Source organism: Hemicordylus capensis, chromosome 2 (assembly GCF_027244095.1).
Source record: "Hemicordylus capensis ecotype Gifberg chromosome 2, rHemCap1.1.pri, whole genome shotgun sequence".
NCBI lineage: Eukaryota > Metazoa > Chordata > Lepidosauria > Squamata > Cordylidae > Hemicordylus > Hemicordylus capensis.
The window spans coordinates 321,841,092-321,868,400 of record NC_069658.1 but is presented as its reverse complement, the minus strand read 5'-3'; the positions used below and the strand labels follow the sequence as shown (position 1 = coordinate 321,868,400).

Below are 27,309 nucleotides of genomic sequence, written 5' to 3'. Positions count from 1 at the left end.
TCATAAATGCTCCAAGTATCACATAAATTTTGGGGGCATAATAAAAATAAGAAAAATGCTGTGGGGTTTTGGTTTTTGTTGGTTTGTTTATAAAGCATTAAAATAGCTATATAGATAGTTCCCTTGGTAAATGTGCCCTATAAAGTATTGGCAGCTCCTGGTCTGATGCAGTTTAGAATGTTAGAAATCAGGTCCAGAATGTTATCTTTGACTTCTCTTGAGTAGACCTTTTACTTCTCTTTGAGAATTTTTGTAAATGAGAGCCCATGTGGGTTATAGCCTAAAGGACATAAACGGTGAGGAAGTGACAGGAAATTTGGCTTAGAGATCCCCACAGGGAGAACCTTGTATCTGGAGAAGCCCCTAAGGGCAGGTTAGGCAGACAAGGGGAAACAGAAGTTCACAAACAAGAGCTGTAGGGTCAATGAGGTGCAGCACTTGAGGTCAGCTGAGAAGAACTAAGTTCACCAGCACAACATCCAGACTGCAAAGTCTTCAAAAAATCTTTAGATAAGGCCCCAGGCCACCCAAGAGTTTGGGCTTACAACCAATCAGGATTTCAGAAATACCTGTGGATGATAAAGACTTAGGAGGATGTGCTGCTTTCTGAGCCCCCTGGCATATTAGTGGAGGCTTCTGCACACTTCAGATGCTGATGCCTGACAATTCAAAGAGGGAATGATTGGGGTCAACACATTTAGCTCTGAAGCTGGAGGGTTACAGCCTGCTTACATACGTGGATGGCTAATTTGCATATCAGTTTCTTGGACAGCACAGATCCCAAGCTACAGTACTTGGGCATGATGCACTTCTGATACCCTCAGTTTGGAATTGGAAACCCTGTGTAAGAGCCAAGCGGTGGCCAAACGCAGACCTAGAGTAGAGTCTCTGGACTTCAGGGCTTGATGTGCAGCAGGCCGAACATATTGCTCTGCTTATCAGACAAGGATAAAAGGCCAATATTTATAACAGGTCTGGTTAATCAAGAAGAAGCTTCAAATTGCTTGCCAAATTGGAAGAGACAATGTCATTGGACACCTCCTTTTCACTGTTTCTTCTTTGAATAAACAGTAAACACATCTCAAGTAGGGTTACCAGCTCTCATTGGAGGTATTCCTTGGAGATTCCACCCCCCCCCCCTATTTTTCACAAAATCAAGCCATTAAAATCTCCAGAAGGCTTTCAATAGCCACTGGAAATTGATGCTGTTTCCTGAGACTCCAGGACAATCCAGGAAGGTGGAAAACCCGAGTTTCAGCATCAGTAAGTTCTTTCACATGATCACATAGGGGTGGGCTGGAGGGGAGGCATGCTCCAACCCTATACCTTGCAGACGACTCAAGCCCCGGGTTAGGTTTGCTTACCTATCCCCCACACGATCAAGCTGCTGTGTGATCGGGGGGGGGGGGGATAAGGTGGGTTCTCCAATATCCCAAATGCATTATGGGTGCAGCGAAAAGACAGTGCTCAGTACTGCAACAGCTCCACTCTGCCTGGCCTTGCTTTACACAGGACTCTATGGTTCTGACAACCAGCGGTGGCTGGGGCTGCTTTTTAGATTGATCAGCCTCACAGACAACCAACTGGAGAGACAGGAGAGGAGCTGTTTTCCTCCTACATCAGTTTGGACCTGGGTAACAAACTTAGGTTACCCAGGTCCAAATGGGGCAAGTTTGAGGGAGTCCTGTGGGATAGGTGACCTTGAAATGCTGGGTTTCCTCTCTACAATCCAGCTTTTGGTCATGAGAATAGCCCTGGCATTACGTGTCTCTTTCCTTAACAAAATATAGAACAAGGGCTTACTTTGAGCCAGGGTTCACCAAGACTAGAAATCTGTTTTCAGTGTCATGGCTCCCCACTGGAATATATGATTAAAAGAATACCTTTGAGTATGTGCATTTCCATCACCAGTGAACATCTATAATCTGCTCTCTTCTCCACAGACCAACACACACACACACACACACACACACACACACGAAGACATGGCTTCCACACAGACTTTTGCCTGGAAACTACCTGTATACGATAGAAGCATGTGCCATTTTGAAATGTATATTGAAGGTTTAAGAATCCTAACAAGAACTGAGGATCTGCATAGAAGATCATCTGATGGTCTGTAGTACAGTGCCCATTGTTAGGGAAGAATTCTGGTGGTGAGGAATTATTGAGGGCAAAATTGTTCAAATATCATTTGGCCAAAACACAATGAATTGTGCAGGTAGGTATACTTGACTGCCTTTCATGTTTAACTTGGAGGGTGGAACAAGTGAAATCTGCTCACGGATGGACATTCTCCAACTAACTAAAATATTTTGGAGTAGACTTCTGCGGTGTGATTAAAACAACCCCAGCATTGTATTATCTCTATCCTAAGCAAGTCTTTGGCAGAAAAATAAAGGGTCACTGAAGGAACTTGGGGTCACTGAAGAAATAACAAACTAATGATGTATCAGGAGAATTGTTTTACCCAGTAAAAGACACTGAGAACCCTGTGAATAGAATTTTGCCAAGTATTTGTTGAGTACTGACTTGATAGACATTTCCAGAAAGCTGATGGGTGAAAGCTGAAGTGAAATTTCTGGAAAACTTGTAAGCGTGTATTTTGCATAGTGTTTTGTGGGGTGCTTTTTACCCGCTTTTGGGACTTTGTAGACATGATTATAAAACAGGCAGTTTCCCAAGGAAGTCAAAACTGCGGGTTCAAAAGTCAAAATATATACAAGGTAGAGATATGATACACAGGAATTCCCACATCACACAGAACATGCAAGATGTACATGTGTCTAGGCTAAATACTTTACCTCTCCTCTGTAATTACAGAATGGGTGATTACTATGGGTTCAGTTGAGAGGGCCAGCCCCAAGACTGGGAGAAGGCAGGCAAGAAATCCAACAGAGCTCAGAAAAAGAAGGAAGGAAGGTCCAGCTAGGAGGCCTGGCAATGGACTGGGAAAGGAAGGACAAGGGGTCTGGGAGAACTCAAGCAAAGAAAGGTGAAGGGGCCAGTCTGGAGTACCAGCAGAAGATCAGGAGCGAGAAATAAGGAAATTCGAAAAAGCTCAGGCTCGGAGAGAAAGGGGAGTTGGTCAGGGAGGTGGTAGGGGTGTTCCCGAACCGGCTGGCCCGGTTTGGTTCAAATCTGGATTGGATTCGATTAAGAAACTCACCTCCAGGCCTGTGGTAATTTTGCTGCCACCTGAAGCACACACCCCCGCCAGCCCCTCCCCCCGGTCTTTTCTGGGCCAATTCGGCCCAGTTTCGGCCCTTTTCCTAGCTCGCAGTGACTATTTTGAAGGCCGCCGCACAAGCTCATGGGCTATTTACATGCCCAGGCAGATATACAGGCAAAAATATTTAGGAGTGGGATGCCAGTCTGGTTCATTTAGACATATCCTTTAGTAACAAAGAATATGTCTAAGTGACCCAGATTGACACTCCAGACCTCACTATTTCTACCTGCCTGTATGAAGCCCATAATGACACTTAGAGGCTATTCTCACGACCAGAGGTGGGCTGGGCAGGTAGTCGGGGAGGTGTGTGTGTGGGGAAGGCTCCGCAAACCTTATCTACCCCCCCAATGATCTCTGCAGCTGGTGGGAGGAGCAGACCGCACTTCAGCACAGTCCACGCTGCTGCACGCAGCAAGGATCTGCATATCCCACAATGTACCACGTGATGAGCACGATGCATTAGGGGATACCTCCTGTGAGACGGGCACTCTAGGCACCTGTCTCTGTGTGTGCTCGGGCTGCAAGCAGTCTGAGCACAAACACAATCCCAGCACCAGGGTTAAAGGCACGCTCACACCCTTAACCTCGGCTAAAGGCTGGGCTTCTGAGTCGGGGCAGGCTGGGCAGGAGTGCCAGGATCTGCACGGATCCCAGCGCTCCACACAAGCTGCCCAATCCTGGGCTAGGCTGCTTGTGAGAGCAGCCTTTAACTCTGTTAGTGAAATTCACTAAATTAGACAGGACTTCGTAGGACTGTCACAAACATCTTCAGTTGTTCTGAATTTTGCTATAAACACTGTTCTGTAACATTCGTATTCAGGTTAATACGTTTCACCGAGAGAACAGATTCAGCACATTTTGAGGGATACCTGTTATTGCACAAGTGATGTCTGAATCTGGAGGGGGGGTGGGGGTTAGGGTGTGTACAAAACTGAACATGCTCGGTCTGGTTTGAGTCCCGTCTGGCCCATGGTAATTTTTTCACCTCCAGGGCAGGATCTCTGAAGCTCCCCACTCTGGTTCAGCTCGAATTCGAGCTAGTATGGGGTCCAAAAAGTTTGGTTTTTTTCTTAAAAAAAAACACCACCAGGCCTGTGGTAACTTTTCTGCCTCCTGGGGGTGCTACTGTGGCTGTGTGTGTGTGTGTGTGTGTGTGTGTGTGTGTGTGTGTGTGTGTGTGTCTCATGGCCTGCGGCGGCCACTTTGAAAGGCCGAACCAGCCTGGAAAAGACCGGGGGAGGGTGACGGGGAGAGGGGCCCTCTGGAGGTGGTAAAATTACCACTGGCCTGGCAGTGAGTATAAGTAATATATATTACTATTATTACTACTTTTCAAACCCCGGACCAGCTCTGAGCCAGCCCAGGGGGTTCAGCTCAAGGTCAAGCCAAACCAGTCCCAGTCCATCTTGAGGACGAACGAGTTTGGATAAAAAGGAAGACTCAAGCTGGTCCAGAGATCTGGCGGTACAAGCAAGAGGAGGAGGAGGAAGAAGAGTGGCAGACTTAAATTGGAGCAATTGACCAGGAAATGTACTAGAGGGGGAAATGGTTTCTTTCATTAGATAGAATAGCAGCAGGCTTTGTTGCAGGAGGGCAGATTGGAGGGCTGGGCTATGAAAACGCTGAGGGGATGCTGGAAACCAGGAAATGAAATCTGAAGCAGCAGCAGCTCCCGGGCTTGTTGGGGGCTGCCGATAGAGGAGTGGAAACCTGTTCTGATGTTCTGGGGATTTGGGCTGCTAAATGCAATAAATGGAAGACATGTGGCCATGGTCACCTGCACTAAAAGGGACACCTGGAGGTACCCTTAAATTAAAAGAACAACAAAAAAACCTAAGATCTCTCTCGCTCTCGCTCTCGCTCTCTCATCTTGCCCTCAGCTCTACACAGGGAAGCACTTTCTAGACAGTGCTATCCTAGCACAAACAGCATATCTTCATGTTGCTTGTGCCTATGTCACCCTCCATGTAAAAGAGGTTTGGAGGCTGATCTACAGATGAGAGGTCCCTATGGGGGCTCCCTTTTTAATCCTAAGAGGAGGGACTGACTGCCCTCCCCTCTTTCTTTGTTGAAAGACAGACCTAAATGGAAAACCTTCTAGCCTAACACAAATATAATATGAATAAATATTGTATTCATAATTCTTTTTAAAATATTTCTTCTCCCCGTTTTCAAATTTTTAAATAAAAAACAAAAACAAAAATGACCTTTGCAGGGGAAATGGGAAAAACTGATTTTTTCCTGGGGTTTCCCCCACCCCTGGGCCTTCACATTTCTAATCAGGAGCACTTCAGAGACTCCACACAGGAAACCCTCTTTGGGAGTGTTGGGGTTCCCTGTGTGTCAGGGTGGCCATGGCTATACTTCCTTTCTTACTGGTTCCCTAAGCTACTCTTTGCTTCAGTGATGAACACCCTTTCCTTCCTGGACTCCCTTAAACACAGGCCAGGCTGGGTGCCTCTGTAGAGGTGCCAAATGGGTGTATAGGGAGTCCCAGCTCTGTAACCTCTAACAACAGGAACAGGGAAAAGTTAAACACACAAGCCATATTCAGACAGTGTACATGCATACAGGTGGTGTCTATACACACGTACAAGTTTTTGTCAGAACAGCTGTACTTGTGTTCATTTTAAAGGGAACCTCGTTACCGGCTGTCACAGCTTCTCAGGAGGTGCAGGGCATGGAGTGGGGTCCTCAAAAGCCAAAGCCAGTACTGGAGCAGAGTATTGGGAGCAAGACCCAGGTCAGGCGACTGCAGAAATAAGCCTTAATAGATTTCTGCTCTGAAGCGGTGAGCTTCTTCATTAGCCCAGACAGCTGTGCTTGGTCTCTCCCTTTATTCCAAGTATTATTATTATTATTATTATTATTATTATTATTATTATTATTATTATTATTATTGATTCAATTTCAGTAACTAAAGGAACAGTAGTTCCTTTACCCTCAAGTAGACCCTTTTGTGAGAGCCCAGACCGGGCCGCTAGGCAAGCACTCTTCTGCCATTTTTGCAGCTCTGCTCAGGTTTTGTTGATGACAGCAGGTGTGACTGCTGGGCCCTTCTTCTGAGTCTGAATCTGGGGTCAGCCACTTGGGGTTCATCACTGGTAATGGGGGGGGGGGGGGCTTTAGAGTCCATGCTCTCATCTCGGGATTCTTTGTGAGGCATTGGGAGCTGGGGGTCCCCCACCCCAGGTTCTGGTGATGCAGAATCTGCCTCTGGGCACTCACTCACCTACACATCAAGTCACACATCCAGTCACCTGCACATCCCAGCACCTGGGCACTCACTCACCTACACATCCAGTGCTGTTTCCCTATCAGGTGACTCTTTGGGGACCCCCCCCCTTGTAGGGGGAGGCTGCATAGAGGGCTCCACAGGCACAGGCTCCCCTTCTGCGTCTGACTCGGATGTGCCTGAGTGGATCATGACACAGGCCCCTTCAAATGCAGGGTCCACATAGTAAGTGTGCTACTGTATATGGCTTGAACATGAAGTGTGAATAGCTGCACATACATGCGCTGTGCACCGAAACATAAGGCAGTTCACATGATGATACTTAGGGTAGAAGAAGTGATGGTCAAGCGTGCATTGCGTCTGCGGGTTCGCGTACGGCAGAGTTATCCTGGGTGACGAGGAGTATAACCTTTGCTCCTTCTGACTCAAATCAGCTCCCAGAGATTCTCTGCTGTGATGCCTTTAGTGGGTTCTTTGTGGATAAAATCTCCTGTATACGGGCCGACTTGGACTCCACTATTTCTGCAGGGTCTGTGAGGGAGGTATCCAGCAATCCCTCTTGCAGTGTTAGGTTGGATCAGTTTCAATTGTGACTCCTGATGACGTGGACAAACTGCTTGCAGCGGTACAGCCTACCACTTGTTCTCTGGATCCTTGCCCAACCTGGCTGCTTCGATCTAGCGGAGAGATTGTTGGAGATAGCCTAGCTAATATAATAAATGCATCACTGGGGGAGGGGAGGGTGCCTCCCTGTTTGAAGGAGGCAATAGTTAGACCTCTTCTTAAGAATCCTTCCCTGGATCCCTCGGCAATGGATAGTTATAGGCCAATCTCCAATCTCCCCTGACTGGGCAAGGTAATTGATTTGAGAGGGTGGCGGCTAACCAGCTCCAGGCGGTTTTGGAGAAAATGGATTATCTAGACCCATTTCAAACTGGCTTTAAAACGGACTATGGGGTTGAGACAGCCTTGGTCGGCCTGATGGATGACCTTTACCAGGGAATCGACAGAGGGAGTGTGACTCTGTTGGTCCTCTTGGATCTCTCGGCGGTGTTCAATACCATCGACCATGGTATCCTTCTGGGTCACCTGGGGGATTTGGGAATAGGGGGCACTGCTCTGCAATGGTTCTGTTCCTATCTCTCGGGTAGATCTCAGATGGTGGTGCTTGGTGACAGTCGCTCCTCAAAACAGGAGCTGTTATATGGAGTCCCTCAGGGCTCCATTCGGTCACCAATGCTTTTCAATATCTACATGAAACCGCTGGGTGAGGTCATCAGGAGATTTGGTGCTAGGTGTTATCAGTATGCTTATCAGTATAACCCAAATCTACTTCTCCTTTTTATCTTCAGGAAATGGCACTCATTCTCTAAATGCCTGCCTACAGGTAGTAATGGGCTGGATGAGGGAGAACAAATTGAAGCTGAATCCAAGCAAGATGGAGGTGCTCATTGTGGGGGCTCAGAATCTGAGGGGTGAGTTAGATCTTCCTGTGCTAGATGGGGTTACACTCCCCCAGAGGAGCAGGTGCGCAGCTTGGGAGTACTCCTGGACCCAGGCCTCACCCTGGTATCTCAGGTGGAGGCCATGGCCAGGAGTGCTTTCGACCAGCTTCGGCTGATTCGACAGCTGCACCCATTCCATGAGGAGGATGACCTCAGAACAGTGGTGCACCAGCTGGTAGCCTCCCGGCTTGACTACTGCAATGTGCTCTACGTGGGGCTGCCTTTGTCCGTAGTTCGGATGCTTCAATTAGTTCAGAATGAGGCAGCCAGATTAGCATCTGGGGTAACCTGGAGAAACCATATTACGCCTATTTTGAAACAATTGCACTGACTGCCGATATGTTTCTGGGCAAAATACAAAGTGCTGGTTATTACCTTTAAAGCCCTGAAAGGCTTAGGCCCGAGTTGCCTTAGACAGCGCCTTCTGCGTGATCCCCACCGCACATTAAGGTCATCTGAGGAGGTTCATCTCCAGTTACCACCAGCTCGTCTGGTGGTGACTCAGAGGTGGGCCTTCTCTATAGCTGCTCCAGGGCTGTGGAATGTGTTCCCTGCGGAAATCCACAATTTGAATTCTCCATTAGCCTTCAGGAGAGCCCTTAAAATGTATTTGTTAGGCCTGGCTTTCCAGGGTTTTTAAATAGGTTTTAATATTCTAACCCAATTTTGGGGCTTTTAATCACTGTAATTGTTTAATTGTAGTTTTTAAATGTTTTTAAATTGTTAATTGTTGTTATATTGTTTTTAATTTGTTTTAGCTCTTTGCTATTTTAGTTGTTTGTTTTAATTGTAAACTGTCCTGTGCCATTTTGGAAGGGCGGTATATAAATAAATAAATAAATAAATAAATAAATAAATAAATAAATAAATAAATAAATAAAATGTCTTGCTCTTGTTTGGGAGTTGTGCGTGCTCCCATTTTCTGCTCGTGTGTGAGTAAAAAACATGGTCAGAGGCATTGGAAGGGATCATCTGTTAAGCGGCATACAGATGGGTAGGATGGATACAGCTTATTATCTCTATCCGTCCTATATTAAAAGAGCTGGGTACAGCTGCTGGGTAGTATGGAACCCTCCTACCCAACTACTGCTTAACAGATGATCACGGTTGGTGCCTCCGACCTTTTAAAAAAAATTTTAAAGATTGTGAGCCCTTTCGTGACAGGGAACCATCTTCTTTTTTCTATGTAAACCACTTTAAGAACTTTTTGTGTGTGAAAAGTGATAGATAAATAGTACTGGTGGAAGTAGTAGTAGTTTTTAACTCACCCATGAAGAGAAAACAGGAACACGCACAGCTCCTGAACTAGGGTAGGACATTTCTCCTGCCCTTTAAAAAAACTTATTTATTTTATTATTTATCAAATATATACACCACCCCAAACTTTCATCTCTGAGCAGTTAACAATAGCATAAAACCAATTAAAAACATATACAAAGAACTTTAAAACAATTTAAAAATAAACCAGTGATTAAAACACGTTTTTTTCTTGGAAGCTGGGAAAGCTTGGGCGAAAAGATGGGTTTTAAGGTTTTTGTTTTTTTTAAAAAAATTGCCAGAGATGGGGAGGATCGTATCTCAGCAGGGAGCGCATTCCACAATCTCAGGGCAGCAGGTGGGAAGGCCCGTCTCTGTGTATCCACCAAACGAGTTGGTGGTAACTGGAGATGGACCTCTTCAGATAACCTCAATGGGTGGTGGGGCTCGTAGTGAAGAAGACGCTCTCTTAGATACCCAGGGCCTAAGCCATTTAGGGCTTTATAAGTTACTAGTGTTTTCAAGCCCGTTAAAATAACGGGCACTAGTAGGGGAGAGTTCCGCCGCCGCCGCCAAGAGTGCCCCACTCCCTCTTGCCCTTTCCCCTCCCCCACTCCCTCTTGCCCCTCCCCCCGGCCCACTCCCTCTGGCCCTTGCCCCTCCCCCCGGCCCCACTCCCTCTGGCCCTTGCCCCTCCCCCCGGCCCCACTCCCTCTGGCCCTTGCCCCCTCCACACTCCCTCTTGCCCTCCCCCCTCCCCCTGCCCCCCCCGCATTTTTAAATGTTTATCTTACCGGCCCTCCGCTCCTCCTCCCGGGCGGCAAACAGTTTACAGTTTACATTTTCTTGGGCCTGATCCAGCAGGGCTCTTCCGACATCCTCAAGCCCTTTTACTTTAATCTGCACTTTCTCAGTGCACTTTTTTTCACCTGGCCAGGACCACTTTTAGTAGCAGTGCTCAAGTTCCTGAGTTAAGCTTGCAGCTGCAGGGCGGGCTTGTTCTTTCTAATGCCCACACTAAATAGCTCCTGCTTAATAAGGGCTTTTTGGAACTGCTTGGAGCAGACCGAACCCAACGCAGCCGGCAAGCGGTGAAGACGGTCAGCTGCGGCCGGGGAGAGGCGAGGGCTACTCCGGGCTTATGCTGGCCTGCCGCCAGTCCGCATTCCTCATGCACCAGCCAGCCTCAGTGGCCTGAGAGGAGCCGCCGGGGGCCGGAGCATCCGCCGCCTCTCCGCTCCTTATGCAACAGAGTTGGCCAGCGGGGAGGCGCGTGAGGCCGCGCAGAGTTCCTCCGCGACTCGAGAAGAGACGGAAGGAGCGCTGGGCAGGTTGCATTTCTCCTGCGCGTCCTGCTCTTCTTGACGCATTTCCCAACCCCTAAACAAACCGGGAGCCACCCGCTGCCGCAGTGGTGGGCATCTTCACTTCTCCTCAGCCCGGGAGGGGAATTCCCGCCGCCCAGAGTGCCGTCCCCACCAGCCAGATTGCTGCCCGCCCGGCCCCGGTCTCCTCTTCCCTCCCGCCTCCCAGAGTGCCGTCCCCGGTGGCCAGATTGCTGCCCGCCCATCCCGGTGTCCTCTTCCCTCCCGCCTCCCAGAGTGCCGGCCGGCAGCAACAGAACCGGCCAGCATGGCCGCCTGGTGTCAGCGGTCGTGTCTCCCGCGGTCTGTTCTGGGCTTGCGCTTCGCGCAGGCCCAGAACAGCCCAGGGAGACAGGAATGCAGACGCCAACATTCCAAAGCCACGGACACTCACTTAGCCTTTTATTATATAGGATAACTAGCACTTTTTATTTTGTCCAGAAACCTGTTGGCAGCCAGTGTAGCTCCATCAGTAGAGGAGTAACACGGTCTCTCCGAAACGACCCAGAGACCAACCTGGCTGCCGTGTTCTGAACCAACTGAAGTTTCCAGACTACATACAAAGGCAGCCCCACATAGAGCGCAATACAGAAGTCAAGTTTGGAGGTTACCAACAGATGTACCACTGTTTTGAGGTCATTGATTGAGAAATGGGTGCAGCTGGCGTATCAGCCGGAGCTGATAGAAAGCACCCCTGACTACCGCCTCAACCTGAGAAACCAAGGAGAGACGTTGATCCAGAAGTACTCCCAGACTGCGAACCTGTTCCTTTTGGGGAGGTGTGACCCCATCTAGAACAGGCAGATCAAAATTGTCTCTAGAGTTCTCACCCCGCACAATAAGTTCCTCCATCTTATCTGGATTCAGCTTCAGTTTATTCTCCCTCATCCAGCCCATTACTGCTTCCAGGCAGGCATTTAGGGAGGATATACCAGCTCCTGAAGAAGTTGACATGGAGAAGTAGATCTGGGTGTCATCAGCATACTGGTAACACCCAGCTCCAAATCCCCTGATGATCTCTCCCGGCGGTTTCATGTAGATGTTAAAAAGCATTGGAGAATGTACAGAGCCTTGAGGAACACCATACTTAAGCTCAGATTTTGAAGAGCAACAGTCTTCAATCGACACCATCTGGAATCTATCTGAGAGGTAGGAGTAGAACCACTGTAAACCAGTGCCTCCCATCCAACACCCTCAGATGCTTCAGAAGGATACTATGGTCGATAGTATTGAAAGCTGCCGAGAGGTCAAAAAGGACCAACAGAGTCACACTTCCTCTGTCAATTCCCAACTGGAGATCATCCATCAGGCCGACCAAGGCAGTTTCCACCCCACAGCCCACCCGAAAACCAGTTTGAAATGGGTCTAGATAATCAGTTTCCTCCAAGACCGCCTGGAGCTGAGAGGCCACCACCCTCTCAATTACCTTGCCCGGCTATGGGAGGTTGGACAGGCCTATAATTGCTCAACTCCAAGGGATCTAATGCAGGTTTCTTTAGAAGAGGTCTAATGATTGCCTCCTTAAGACAAGGAGGCATCCTGCCCTCCCTCAGAGAAGCATTTATGATTTCCACCAGGCTGTCTACAACAACCTCCCTGCTAGATTGAACAAGCCATGTTGGACAAGGGACAAGAGAACAAGTGGTAGGCCTTACCGATCCAAGCAGCTTGTCCACATCTTCAGGAGTCACAAACTGAAACCGATCCAGTCGAATCACATAAGAGGAGTTGTTGGGCACCTCCAGCTCAGACATCAAATTAATTGTGCAGTCTCCATCTAGGTTGGCCTGAATGCGAGAGATTTTATCTGCTAAAAACTCTTTAAACATGTCACAGTGGGTAACTGATGACTCCAAATTCTGGTTCAAGGGAGGAGGAAGCAGAGACTAGTCCCCTCACAACCCTGAACAACTTCGCTGGACATGAACTTGCGGAGGCAATACGGACCGAAAAGAACTGCCTCTTTGCCACATGTATTGCCTGAGCATAGATCTTTAGATATGCTCTATGTCGCAATCTGTCAGATTAGAGTCGAGTCTTTCTCCACTTGCACTCCAGTTGCCTACCTTGCTGCTTCAGCCCCCATAGATCTTCTGTATACCAAGGGGCCAAATTTGAAGCGGGTCGGACAGGATGCTTGGAAGCAATCGTGTCTACTGCCCTGGTAAGCAAGTTGTTCTAATTCTCAACGAGGGCATCAACAGGATCACTGGCAAAGCCAACACTGAATCCCTCCAAGGCTTCTTGGAATCTTACTGGATCCAATAACCTCTTTGGGTGGACCATTCTAATGGGCCCCTTGCCCCTGCGGAGGTGGGAAGTGGTTGTAAGTCCAACCTTAACCAGATGGTGGTCCATCCATAACAATGGGGAAATCACAGGAGTCCCCACCCACGGAACACCACCCTGATCAGAGTAAAAGACTAAATCAAGCGTGTGATCTGCAATATGCATTGGCCCAGAGACCACTTGGGAAAGGCCCATAGTTGTCATGGCTGCTATGAACTCCTGAACTAACCCTGACAGATTGGTCCCAAAATGAACATTGAAGTCCCCCAGAACCAAGAGTCTGGGAGACTCCAACGCAAGTTCCGTGACCTCAGTAAGGGATTCCGCTGGGCAGCAGGGCGATCGGTACACCAAAAGAAGTCCCAATCTATCCCTGGTCCCCAAACTCAAGTACACATATTCAATATGGTCCGATACCCTAACATGGACCCTGGTAAGGGAGATGTTATCCTTATAGACCACAGCCACTCCACCTCCCTCCCATGGCCCCTCACCTGCTCCTCTACAGAATATCCTGGAGGGAGAAGCTGGGACCAAACTGGACCACTAGCCTCCCCCAACCAAGTCTCGGTAATACATACCAGGTCAGCCGCTTCATCCATGATCAAAGCATGGATGAGTTCAGATTTATTTTGGACCAGTCTGGCATTACAGAGGAGCAGGGAAAGGCTATGTGGGTTGTTAGCAGTGCTTCCTGGGGTCAAAGAGCTGGCAGGACAGCTGGAAGGGGAGACAGCCATTAAATTTCTGACAACCCTTCCCCTGGAACGGCCTGCTGACCTGCCATCATTACTTCTTCTATTCCCCACCACCACCAGGATAGCTGCCCCATAGTCAACGAAGGTACCCCCTGTCCCCCCATCTCCAGACAAACCCAAACACATTACAGCAACTTCAACCCAAGTCTAAAACAGCTTAAAACTAATTAAACAGAAGCCTCTTTGCCCTCATTCTCCCCCAAAGGGGCAACCCCTTTTGGCGTCACCTCTTCCGTGGCAACCCCACCGCCACAAGGAGCCTTCCTATAAAGCCCCAAACTGAGCAGGTGACCTGAGGAACAGCCAAGTCACTCAGGGGCTGGTCCCAGTCCCACCCACACTTCCCACAGATGTTAACCTGAGGCTGCAGCCCCACAGGGGAAGCAGAGGCAGACAAGCAACACAGAAGGAACCCCAGCACCCACCTGGTCTCTCACTCCAGGCAGCACTGGGTGGGAAGTAAATGGACTCTCCCTCTCTGCTGGGTTTCATCATTGTGTGAACCGCCTAATGTGTGAATACTGCTGTAGTAGCAACAGCGGCCACCTAATGGCACAGCAGGGAAGTAACTTGCCTAGGGAGCAAGAGGTTGTCAGTTCGAATCCCTGCTGGTATGCTTCCCATGGGAAACTATGGGAAATTGCTATATCAGGCAGCAGTGGTATAGAAAGGTGCTGATAGGCATCATCACTTACTGTGCGGGAGATGGCAGTGGTAAACCACATGGCTCTGTGGTCACCAGGAGTCAATCCCGACTTGATGGCACAATTTTACTTTAGTAGCAGCCGCAGCAGCAGCGGTAGTGATTATAACAACAGCATTTAAAAAGTGAAAGTCAGTTACTGACTGACCAGGAGAGGGGTCTTGGGGTCGTGGTAGACAGCTCGTTAAAGTGTCCACTCAACATGCGGCAGCTGTGAAAAAGGCCAATTCCATGCTAGGGATCATTAGGAAGGGGATTGGAAATAAAATGGCTAATATTATAATACCCTTATACAAAACTATGGTGTGGCCACACCTGGAGTACTGTGTACAATTCTGGTCGCCACATCTCAAAAAGGACATTGTAGAATAGGAAAAGGTGCAGAAGAGTGCAACCAAGGTGATCAGGGGGCTAGAGCACCTTTCTTATGAGGTAAGGCTACAACACCTGGGGCTATTTAGTTTAGAAAAAAAGACAACTGCTGGGAGACATGATAGAGGTCTATAAAATCATGCATGGTGTGGAGAAAGTGGATAGAGAGAAATTCTTCTCCCTCTTACATAACACTAGAACCAGGGGTCATCCCATGAAATTGATTGCCAGCAAATCTAGGACCAACAAACGGAAGTGCTTTTTCACACAACGCATAATCAACTTGTGGAATTCTCTGCCACAAGATGTGGTGACAGCCAACAAGTTGGATGTCTTTAAGAGGGGTTTGGATAACTTCATGGAGGAGAGGTCTATCAACAGCTACTAGTCGGAGGGCTACAGGCCACCTCCAGCCTCAAAGGCAGGATGCCTCTGAGTACCAGTTGCAGGGGACTAACAGCAGGAGGGAAGGCATGCCCCCAACTCCTGCCTGTAGGCTTCCAGCGGCATCTGGTGGACCACTGTGTGAAACAAGATGCTGGACTAGATGGGCCTTGGGCCTGATCCAGCAGGGCTGTTCTTATGCACTTGGAAATATCTTAATGTGATTTTATGGAATTTCCTTGTGTTAACTTTTGTAAATCACCATGGGGTTTTATGAGAGGCAGTATATAAATCTAACAATATAAACCAACCAACCAACCAACCAACCAAAATAAATAAATAAATGTCTCAATAAACACGTAAATATGTATAGGATCTGGTGGTTCATCTGATTGTAGTTCTCCACACTATGCTCATCACACGTATAATCTGTGCACAATGTACATGCATACAGTTATAAAACACATAGAGTTATACCATAGTATACATGTACTACCAAGGGAGTTGCTAAGTACTTAAAAGATCCTGGGCCCAGGTCCACAGCCCACTTTTGATAATTAAACTCAATCACACACACACACACACACACACAGGGCTGTTGTGGACATACCTTTAGCAATGTTGTACGAATGTGCTCCTGGCCAATTCCTGTGTGGTATGTAGCAGTAGCCTTCAGATGAGCGCTTCTCCTACAGTGGGGGTACAGTTTTATTTACAGCCACCATAGCACTGTGCTATGTTTAACCATTGCAGGTGCAAGTGGTTGAGGATTGGAATAATCTAGTGTTGCCCAGAGAATTAATAGATGTTCCATATTTTAAAGGAGGGACTCCATATTATGGAGAGATTCCAAAACAAAAATTGCCTCAGTTTAGGACTCCACTTCTCAGCCCTAACCTTTACTTGAAAGCATCCATTCATTTACTCAGTTTGTCCACATATATTTGTTCAGCATCTGTTGTTAGCAGCCTGGCAAGCCACCCTCAAGGTCCCCATAACCCAGCAGAGGAAGACTCTACCAGCCCAGAGTATGAATACTATAACCTTAAACCCCACTGCTGCATAAATCACAGAATGCCTCTCTTTTCAACAGGGTACAGCATCCTTCCTATTTAAAATTTTGATCTCCACTTGTAGAGGTGAAAACTTCAAGAGAGACTAACACACGAAAGAGTAAATTATTCTGTTCCCATAAAAATTATGTCTTTAAGGTTAGGTCACCAGTCCAGCCACTAGCCTTTAAAAACAGGTCTTTTCAGTCCCCCCAGTATGCAAATTAGGCATGGGAGTTGTAAAACAGTAACAGCTCATTGGCTGCTGCCTTTGTTTCAGGATTATCATCATAATGGGAGGTCTAGCTATCCATAGAGGTTTAGAGTTGTTCTGATGCCTTGCATTTCAGACTCTTGCCACAATGGCCTGAATACTTTGGTTTCACCAACTGCCAGCAATCAAAAACAAAACATCATTTCCTTTTCTTATGTGAAACAATTTCATACTATGTGCTGAGATCCATATTTTATAGCATTGCACCTATTTTCTTTTGTATTGTTTTAGGTTATTTCTGCACCAAGGTTTGTTCCAGGCCCCGCAATAACCCAAAGTGATTACCAGGCACCAAATCCCAATCTCAGGTACAGGCACCATTCTGAAGCTAGATCCTGGTTGCAGAGCAGACAGATGGACTTGAAAGGTCAGAGAGGCAGGATTTGTGAATCTCTAAGCCTTTGAAGGGTCCCAGGATAACATATGCTAGTCTTACCATCTCTCAGTCCACAAGGCCTGGGATTTCGCTGGCTGCTCGAGGGATAGCAAGGAAAGAGTACCCATCAATGGATGCAGGATCCAGGGAATATTATTCTTAAGTACCTTTGACAAGAGAAAATACAGTCAAGGTTTCACTGAAGAAGTGAGAAAATGTTAGGTCAAATTTCAAAGTTATTATCAAAATCCATTATCATTGGTCATGCTGTTCAGAAATGCAAAATCAGTTAAAATTTCCCAGGTTCCTAATGCCATATATAACAAGGGGCCTCCGGACAGCAGAGTAACTGTGGGGATGTATTTGGCACAATGCTGATATATTCTGGAGCTTCACATTACTGTTCTAACTCATATTGCCAACTGTAAGCTCTCTTTTCTTTCCTAGAAATGACTGGTTGATGAGTCTCAGAGAAGGAGTCCTTTCTGTGGTTATTCTTGAACCTATAGATGGATTATGGATACCAACAAGGACCAGGATGGTTGTGGACAGGATGACAACAGTGTGAGGCCTAATTCTTTGGGATACTATTTTAGTCAGGGTAAGTTTATTACATGAAAACAATTGCTGCTCTTCCTTGGGCACAGTTTATTTCACCCAGAATATTTCCTGTGGCCATGATTAGCATCCAGTGGCTAACAGAAAGTGTAAGGCCCCAGATCTGCCCATGGGGTAACAAATCACCTTGAGATATCTTATGAAAGGAGGTATTTCAATTTCACCATAAAGCAAAATAAATAAATTTAATAAACCATAATTCAAATATTTTGAGGTTGACCTCTTAACTATTTCTGTGATCCACAGAAATGCTGATTTTCTCCACCCAAGAGCTGAACACTAGAGTCATGATGTGGTCACTGTTCTTGCAACACAGTGAGGAACATGTTGTATTCTACAGTGAGCTGATTTGGAAGTAGTCTAGAGTTGTGGTGCTTTCACTGGGGAACCCTCAGTTAGGAAGATGGATTTGTAGATGGATATCTTCAGCTGGGCATCATGCCGATGTTGTTATTCTTTTGACCTTCACATAGCAGAGGGGAAATTGAAACAACAATAAGAATCCCAGGAGTTTTCAGCAGCAGGACGATTGCATTTTCAGAACCTAACCTACCTGGTAGAAGGGAGCTAACCATAATATGCTCTCACAACAGGAGCAGTGTGGAAACAAGAGGTCCAACACCAACCTTATACTCTTTGTGATTTTCTTACAGAACCACTTGGGCAGGGCTAGCCCACCTTTGCCCTTCTTGTCCTGTGTTAATCAGGAACTAACACAGACTTGGCTTTGTCTCCCCATCCTTACAGGGTTAAAACAGCTTTATGAGACCCAGCAGCTTTGTGATGCCACTCTGGTAGCGGAAGGGAGGAAATTTCCCTGCCACCGGTGAGTTTATCCCCTTTGCTGGTCTCCTAGCCGGTTTGTGAATATTGGCCTGATGGCCCGGAAATCATATTATTAAACATCAGCACCTTTCCTAAAGAGGAGGGAGGTAAAGTTGCCTAACCAAGCACATGATGCACATGCCAACACTAAGAAACTCCAGCTCTGAGAGCAGCATAATCTCTGACACAGAGTGTAATAACCTTCATCACAATGGATTGTCACACTGGTTTCCCCTTATGAGTTAATGACTCTGGTTCTTGCCCTAGTCGTATGCCTGCAAAGGCTGGAATTTGTGATTCTTTTTTGACACAAGCTCAGTTTGTTTATGAAATGAGTATAAATCCTACAACTGGCATTACTAGTGAACATTTATGAAATTGTGGTTAACAACTGAGGTTTATGGAGGTTTATAAAAGAATGCCTGGTGTGGAAAAAGTGGATAGAGGTATATTTTTTCTCCCACTCTAAATACTAAAACTTGTATACTTTTTCTTCTACTCTAAATATTAGAACACCGAAAAAACTAGCATCAATGTATAAAAATGTTTCAAATAAATGTTAGAAATGTGGAGAATGTGAAGAAACTTTCCTTCATATGTGGTGGTTGTGCAGGAGGGCAAAGGCCTTTTGGGATATAATGCGTAATGAACTGAAGAAAATTTTCAAAATGATATTTTTCAAAAGACCAGAGTCTCTCCTGCTGGGAATAATAGAAGGAGAGCTTCCTAGAAGAAATTTAACACTTTTAATGTATGCAACCACAGTGGCCAGGATAGTTTATGCGCAAAAGTGGAAATACACTAAAATGCCCTTGAAAGGAGACTGGCTGATGATTTTGGAATACGCAGAGATGGCAAAGCTTACAATACTTATAAGAGATGATAATTGTGAATGCTTTAAAGAAGATTGGGAACCTTTTTTGCTTTATTTAAAGAATTATTTTCCCAATATGGATTTCTCAGCAGGGTTTGAAATATAGTAATAGCAGAGGTCGCGTTGGGTAAAATCGAGTAGTATTGAATGCAGTTTGTATATTTTGAACTATTATAGCAAAGGCTTATATGTATAGTTATTGTGAACCGTGCAGATAGGTGAGCTGGAATTCAATATTTATCTATGTGTAGAGTTAGGAAATGAATGTAATTGATGTTAAAGTTATTGCAAAATCTAATAAAAATTTAAGAAGCAAAAATAAATACTAGAACTTGACAGTCATCAAATGAAATTGCTTAGCAGTAGATGCAGGATGGAGGGGAAAAAACACTTTTTCCACACAATGCATAATTAATATATTGGATTTGGTGCACAAAATGGGGTGATGGAATCTAGTTTAGATGGCTTTAAAAGGGGGATTAGAAATAGTCTGTTAGTGGCTAATAGTCATGCTGGCCATATGGAAGCTAGCTTCAGAGGCAGTCTGCCATTGAATGCCATTCACTGGGGAGCCACAGCAGGGGAGAGCTGTTGTCTACATCCCTAATGGTGGGCTCCCTGGAAGCATCTGGCTGGCTACTGAGACGCAGGAGGCTGGACTGGATACACCCTTGGTCTGATCCAGCAGGACTCTTCTGATGTTCTAGAAATAGGTATGGTAATCCCCCATTCTTTTACACCAGATTGTCAGCATTTGGATGGAATAAATGTAATACCTCAAATACCCGAGCTCAGTGACCCAAATTGATTGGCTAGCATTACAGCATAGCACACTGAAGGAGAGAGAACTCACTTAGGCTGGGGTTCAACATTTATTTGAGAACTGAGATACTGAGATGAAATTTATTGTACATTCATCTGTTGGCAAGCAGAATAGTATATACCAGGCTTCCCCAACCTGCGGCCCTCCAGATGTTGCTGAACTACAACTCCTAGCATACCCAGCCACAGAATTGTGGCTAGGGATGCTGGAAGTTGTAGTTCAGCAACATCTGAAGGGCCACAGGTTGGGGAAGCCTTGTATATACTTTACGCCAGAGGTCATCATAGTACATACAAGCTGAGCCAAACTAATCTGACCCACAATGACCTCAAATGGTCCAATATTGGCCCACTTACTGGCTGCTGGAATTTTTTTAATGGATGAAGGCTCTGTGTCTTTAACAGCTGGACAGAAGCACAAGGTCAACAGGAGAATAAAAGAATTGTCTTGCTGGACCAGACCAAGATGCTTCAGCAGGCCTGATCCAATGGTCCCATGACATTAGGCTGTGCTTATAGCAATAGCAATAGCACTTACATTTATATACCGCTCTATAGCTGGAAGCTCTCTAAGCGGTTTACAATGATTTTAGCATATTGCCCCCAACATTCTGGGTACTCATTTTACCGACCTTGGAAGGATGGAAGGCTTAGTCAACCTTGAGCCCCTGGTCAGGATCGAACTTGTAACCTTCTGGTTACAGGGCGGCAGTTTTACCACTGCGCCACCAGGGCACAGTATGACTTCAGGATAATGTCGGCATGATTCTGTGAGCTTCCAATAATAAAGGGGAAGGCAAGGGAGAGAGGAGGAAGCCAGGGGCATAGCAAGGTTAGAGTGGGCCATCAGGCAAAATGTTAAGATGGGTTCCAGGTCCCTCACCTCTCTGCCTTCTTTGGAGAGGCAGGAGGAGGGAGCAAAGAGCAAGCTGTCACTCAGCTGGTGGGCCCCCTCTCATCAGGGGCCCAGGGACATTTGTTCCACTTTGTTCAGTCATAGCTACATCCCTGTAGGAAGTCTCCAGAACAAGGAAGAATGGTAGCTAGCTACAACCGCACACTCCCTGGGAAGAACCCCACAAGCTCCTTAGCAGCTCAGAGCAAAAGAGCACTAAGATGGGAAACAGGAGAAGGCAGCTTGAATTCCACGATGGTTAAACCTTAAGTTGATCACCACAAGACACAGGTCACCTTTTGGCTGCCTGGCCAGTAACAGTGATGTCAGAGGCAGAAAATAAAAATAAAAAGGTGGAGGGAGTAGGCAAGACTAAAACCGGCACTTCCCAATCCTCAGTGCCCATAAGCACACAACCACACGATAAGGTCTTTGTATACTCCCATAGACACAGCCATATGAACCAGCAAGGGCAGTTCCAGAGGGGGCGGGGTGTCAAGCGACTCCTGAGGAGACCCCTGACCGGGAGGCTTCAACAAGCCTCCCGGCCTCGGCGGGTCTCCTCAAAATGACTCACTCAGGTGGGGCATTCGGGGACGTCTGGGGCCAGGCAGCCCCCGATCTCTGCTGCTCCTACCGGCTCCGTGACTCCTCTGAGGAATCCACAACTCCTCTACTGGCTCCCTGCTCCTCTGTGGGGAGAGTGGGCTAAGCTAATGGATGTTAAAGCTAACAGAATCATGTGTAGAGCCTCATGGGGGTCCCGATTTGAATCCTGAATGGGGTACCCCACTAGGAGGGATTGGAGGAACCTTCTCTCACAGATGCACCTGAGAGAGTGCAGTGCCATGGACACCCAGAGATACACAGACTTTTAGTAGGGATGTGCAACATGTTTCAACTTTCTGACTCGAAATGGGTCATTTTGAGTGTTTTGTGCTCGAAACAAAACACCCTTTAAATGAAGGGCCCATTTCAATTTGAAACCTTTTGCTAAATGTTGAAAAGGTTTCAGCTATCTGCATTTTGTTTCGAGCTTGGAACAAAATGCAAAATCTATTTTGTGCGCATCCCTAACTTTTAGCCCTATCTATCTTGTTGCTTGCCTCTTACTTAGCCCAGGATACCAGTCATTTTGTTCACTCCCCTTCATCCCATCCAGGCTGAAGCTGATGGCCTTCTCTGTAGTTGCCCCTGGCCTCTAATAGCCTTGAAGCCTTTTCCAGTGTGGAGTTTTTCTGCTATAGTCTGCCTCATGCAGGTGTTAAAAGCTCAGCGCCTCCATCCATGAAAACAGCTAACATCCATTAGCATTATTCATCTGCACAAACTTTTGACCAATTTAGCCTTCAGAGAATTGTAATGCATTCGAGGTGGTCCTAATTAAATGAATCCTCCAGTTCATAGCCTTGGCTGCCTTTGTTTATGTTTCTGGCCTTGCCCCCATCCAAGCATTTTATTTTAATGTAAACCCCTCAGAGACATGTCTTTTGGGCAGTATACAAAATATGCAAAATAAGTAATAAGCAGACCTGCTACAGAAATTTGCATGGAATAAAAGTATCAAATTAACCCAAAACACTAGTAGTCCATATGAACACCCTCAACTTCTCCTGGGCAAAGCTGGAGAACTGAGATAGCTGAATGTGAGGGTCCTTAAGGATTCTTCTGTACTAAAGGGTGGTCATTCCTATTTAGAGGGATGACATCACCTCAGGAGGTTAACATCATTATGCTTAAAATTATCTACATCTTTACATGATTGCTTTGCTGCCTTTTTTGTAGGGCTTTGTTGGCCTCTTTCAGTCCTTACTTCCGCGCCATGTTCACCAGACCCTTTAGAGAATCCTGGGAAAGGCAAGTTGTGCTCAAAGAGATGGCATCTTCCATCCTTCAGAGAATTATAGATTATCTCTACACTGGGCAGCTGCTGCTTACATTAGAAACAGCTCAAGATCTCTTTACAGCAGCTAGCAGGCTTGTGATCCTTCCGCTGCAGGAAATCATTGGCAGGTAATACAGGACTAGCTATGCTAAATCATGTTTTGGGGCTGGAACTGGGACTGTTTGGTTAGGTGGATGAGAGAGACAGGAAGTGTGAGCTCCATATCTCTGCAAGAGAAACACACTTCCTACAAAACAGCAGCAACAAGGTATTAGTATTCAGCAGGGGTTTCCACACTAGCCCTTTTATCTGGACTTTGCTTTTTGAGAAGCATCCGGAATGATAGTGTTTCCAGACCACTAAGTTCCATTTTTGTCTGCTTTCCCTTTCCATTTCTTTTAAACAAAAAATTCTGGTTTGTGGTGATTTTTTAAATAAAATTCTATAAAATGTATGCAATTATTATAAAATAAATATTTATGTACAGCTACAGTCTGTCCGTTCTGAACACACAATGCACTGTTAAGTCTTTCCAGGACTCCTGTGCCTTTAAATTAAATACTTCCTGTTTCCAGATGTAATTTGTTTCATTGCTTCTGTTGATTCCAGCTGGGGGAATTAGTAAGTGACTTACCCCTTAAATAGCTACTCTGAATTGCACCATGTTAGTTTCTGTTTTTGCAAGGGTGGGGAGGGTCTTACTGACTTTTCTTTCTTTTTAAAATAGCAAAAGGAAAAGAAAAGAAAAACTAATGAGATGATATCAGTAATTAAAGGCTCCTCCCACTATGGGAACAAAAACTGACATGGGGCAATTCAAAGAGGATATTAAGGCATAATTACTGACACGGGAATCAACAGAAAGCAATGAAACAGGTGGAAACTGCAAGCAATAAGCTTTTATTTGAAACTACCCTTACTGAATGGAACTTACTTGTAAGTAGACATTATAGAAGGATTTTGGTACTGAGAAAGGGCATTGCTAGTTCATACCTTGCGATACTAAATGTTACGTGGAACCTCCATTTTAATTCCACTTGCAGCTAATTGCATAATAGTAATGCTTCAGCAGTGCTAAAAGGCACTAGCATGGAAGCACTCCAAGTCTGACCTTGTCAAGATACATTCTGGATAGGATGCAGAGAAAGATATACACTATGGAAGAGACCGTATCTGTTCAAATCTTGGCACCAATGCCTGGACAATGCAAGTTGTCCAAGCTTCTTTTCCTTGCGTGTATAAAGTGAGTCTGAGTTTTCACTCTCATCTCTAATTTGACAGAACTCTCAGGACCCAACTTCGTGTATATTGTATGCATGTTTGCCTCATTCACAGATCAAGTTGGGTGTCGTTTTAATATAAAAATGAGAGTACAAGAGAAGTGAAACTCCCTTCCATTATTGGAGCTGGGCTGGGAGAAACTGCTGAAAGCAGTAGAGTGCAGTGAAATAAGGCTGAGGAGAGGGCAGGTTTTGCTTCTGTCATTTCACATCCACTGCTCATCTGCACACACAGCCTTCTTACTTTTATTTTACCTTTCCTGTCCCGTCATGTCCTGGGCATTCCAGCATCCAGCCTTCCCCTCACTGTGGCTCATTTCCCTACCAAGTCCTGACCTGCGGCCCTCCGGTGCATTGTTTCCCTTCCACCTAGCACTCTGGTGAGTGCTTTGTTCGCAGCACCCTCAAATGCCCTGGGGGCCACCTTGGACTGTGTGTCTCCTGCATGGGGGAGGAGCAGGTCTCCCCTGCATCAGGTGCCCCATTCTGCCTCTGCTTAATCATGGCAGTGGTATAGTTTGCTGGAACCACCCCTCAGTGCACAGATGAAACACTGCTTCAGAGTAACATTTCATCCACATGTTGAGGATGGACCACACCTATGCAATTAACCACAACCGTTAACTGAGATGAGATGAGATATGTATGCCCATGCTCCACATATCTGAGAGGGCCAGTGGACTGGCCTTTAGATTCTTAATAGGCACTCCTTCATCTAGTCCAGAGCTGCACAACTTCAGCCCTCCAGCTGTTTTTGGACCACAGTGCCCATCTTCCCCAGGCATAGTGGCCAACAGTCAGGTATGATGGGAGCTGTACTCCAACATCTGCAGGAGGGCCAAAGTTGTGCAGCCCTCATCTAGTCCCATGTGACCTCTGTGGAGGTGAATCATGCCTTCCTTCTCACTCTTTAGAAGCATAATCAGAGGTAGAGAGAGTTCACACTTGACTTCCCACCTTTGAGTCTCTTGACATCACACTTGATTTCCCTTTGAGTCTCAAAGGGAGCGCAGTGACAGAACGAAAGAACCCTAATCCCATCTGGACCTTCCTACTTGTGTGGGTTTACCCACAAAAAATGAAAAGATGTCTTTTCCAAGCACCTTAGAAAACTCATTTAGCTGTCATGATCTGGTCGCAATGCAGGCATAAACAGGTCCAGGTGCCAGTGGGCAGGCCAATTCTTTCACTGCTGAACAGGGAGGCCAGGTCTCTTTCATCTTCTGGAGGGAGAAATTCCTCAGCAGCTCCCCATTGATCCTTATTTCTTCTTTGCTCTTGCCAGATTCCTTGCTGACAGCATTTCCATGGACAACTCCCTAGGACTTTACGCGTTGGCATATGCCCATAACTACCAAGCTTTGCTCCGTGTAGCCACACGTCACATCACCCTGAACTTTGAGCCTCTTTCTGAACATGAGGCCTTCCCAGGTCTAGATCTCACTACAGTGATCAGCATTGTTTCCTCGGACAAACTTCTGGTGTCTTCTGAGCTAACGGTTTACCATGCTATACAGCGCTGGGTGAAATCTCAGCCAGCTCAGCACCTCTCACTGATCAAGAAGCTGATTGTCCAGGTCCGCCTCCCCCTTCTTACTTCAGAGGAAGTCACTGCCATCCAGACAGATATCATTGCACATTATGGGCATGTTCATCTGCAGTGGGAGCAGCTGGATGGGGCAGAGAGGCTGGTGAAGAGTGGGGGTCTCAGGCACGGCATGTACGATGACTGGATTGTGAGCCTGGGCCTCTTTGTAAGCAACATGCAAGGAGGAGTAGTTGAGCGCTTGAAAACTCACTTCCTGGGGTTCAACCTACAGTCAGAAAACTGGGAGCAGATTCCACCTTTGATGTATCTTGATTCCTCTGGTTTCTTGTCTGTGGGACACAAACTCTATGTCTCTGGAGGACAAACGCTTAATGGCTCTGTCTTAGGCAGCCTACATGAGTTCGATGCTCTAACTGGCCAGTGGATGCAGTTGCCTTCCATGTCTGTGCCCCGGCGTGAACATGGCTTTCTAGCATGCAAGGAGAAGCTGTATGCTTTGGGGGGCCGGAGTGGCCGAAACATCTTAGATTCTGCAGAAAGCTTTGATGTGATACAGAAGACCTGGGCTCCCATTGCCAGCCTGCCCTTTGCAGTGAGTTATTTTGCCTCTGCCTCCCTGAAGGATAAACTCTACCTCATTGGGGGATTCTCTCACACAAGGGCAAATGGCCTTGCTCACAGGGGCATCCTGATTTATGACACCAGCTCCAATCTGTGGAATCAGATGCCTCTGGCTTTTCAGTGTTACAAATCAACAGCCGTGACCATGGACAATGGGATCTTTGTCATCGGCGGACTTGTGGAGGAGAGCAATCGGCGAGAGACACCTGGCACTGTCATCAGAGCTCTGATCTCTGGCACCCATAAATGTTTCTTCCTCAGCGAGGATGGCACAGTGAGCCAGGATGTTGCTATTCCAGAACTGCCCATCCTCGTCTTACCACCTTGTGCCGTGCAGTGGCAGAGAAGAATCCATGTGCTGGTGGGGAATACAATTTACCAGTGGAAACCTGGGGAGTCAAGCTGGACCCGGAGTCGCAAAAGTGCTCCTAACACGAGGGTGACATTCCTAACGGTAGTGAATGGTGTGACCCTGAGAGTGCCAAAGAAAACTCTGCTGCCCCTTTTACGAGAAGCCTCAGCAGCCCTGACAGCAGCTTGGGTGGCAGAGAATTAACAGCCTGATTGATACTTTCCAAAACTGACCATTTCCTCAGTGCCTTGGTGTCACCTTCTGCCTTAAATACCGGATTCCATGGTTCCAAGCTGCTCTCCTTAATGCCATCAGTGCTGAGTGATTTCTTTAGCAGCAAAATGCCTTTCCTTTGGTTCCTCCTTATTGCACGTGAGACGAGGAGACTACAGTTCAGACAAGTGACTGGGTTGCTGAATAAACATCATTCCTGCCTCCAGGCAGTTTCCTCTATCATAGAGTTGTTCTGAGTACCATTTGCTAACAGAGAAATGTAAGCAACCTGTATGACTGGAGAACCTTCCTCCAAGTGAGGAGGGCTTCCTGTCCTTGGTTCAAAATAAAATCTTTCTGTTTGCTGTAAGGCCAGACCCACCTTTGGGCTGTGATGGGAGAAGGGACTAGAAGAGGAATGAGAGATGCATCGAGGTCATTCACACAACTGAAAACTGGGTAGGACAAGTGTCCTACCCATGTTTGGGAGCTGTGTGTGCTCCCCATTTTTGGTTGTGTGGGTGCAAACAACTAAGTAGGAGGAGGGAGAAGTGATTGTGTGGAAAACCTGAGC

At 46.6% G+C, this 27,309-nt stretch overlaps 1 protein-coding gene across 7 annotated transcripts in view; it reads left to right on the top strand.

Annotated features, from left to right (window-relative positions):
* Positions 1-27,105, top strand: part of LOC128345807 (kelch-like protein 17) — a 58,560-nt gene extending 31,455 nt beyond the window's left edge. For 2 of the 7 annotated variants that reach the window (XM_053298338.1, XM_053298339.1), the window contains 4 exons: positions 17,249-17,402; positions 18,167-18,245; positions 22,621-22,848; positions 25,286-27,105. In XM_053298338.1, coding sequence (XP_053154313.1) covers positions 17,318-17,402; positions 18,167-18,245; positions 22,621-22,848; positions 25,286-26,726 — 1,833 coding nt within the window. In that variant the 5' untranslated portion in view covers positions 17,249-17,317 and the 3' untranslated portion in view covers positions 26,727-27,105. Of the gene's footprint in view, positions 1-16,485; positions 16,793-17,248; positions 17,403-18,166; positions 18,246-18,499; positions 18,691-22,620; positions 22,849-25,285 lie in introns of those variants that run through there. The other 5 variants (XM_053298337.1, XM_053298334.1, XM_053298335.1 and 2 more) reach the window with 5 other exon arrangements.
* The last annotated feature ends 204 nt before the right edge of the window (positions 27,106-27,309 follow it).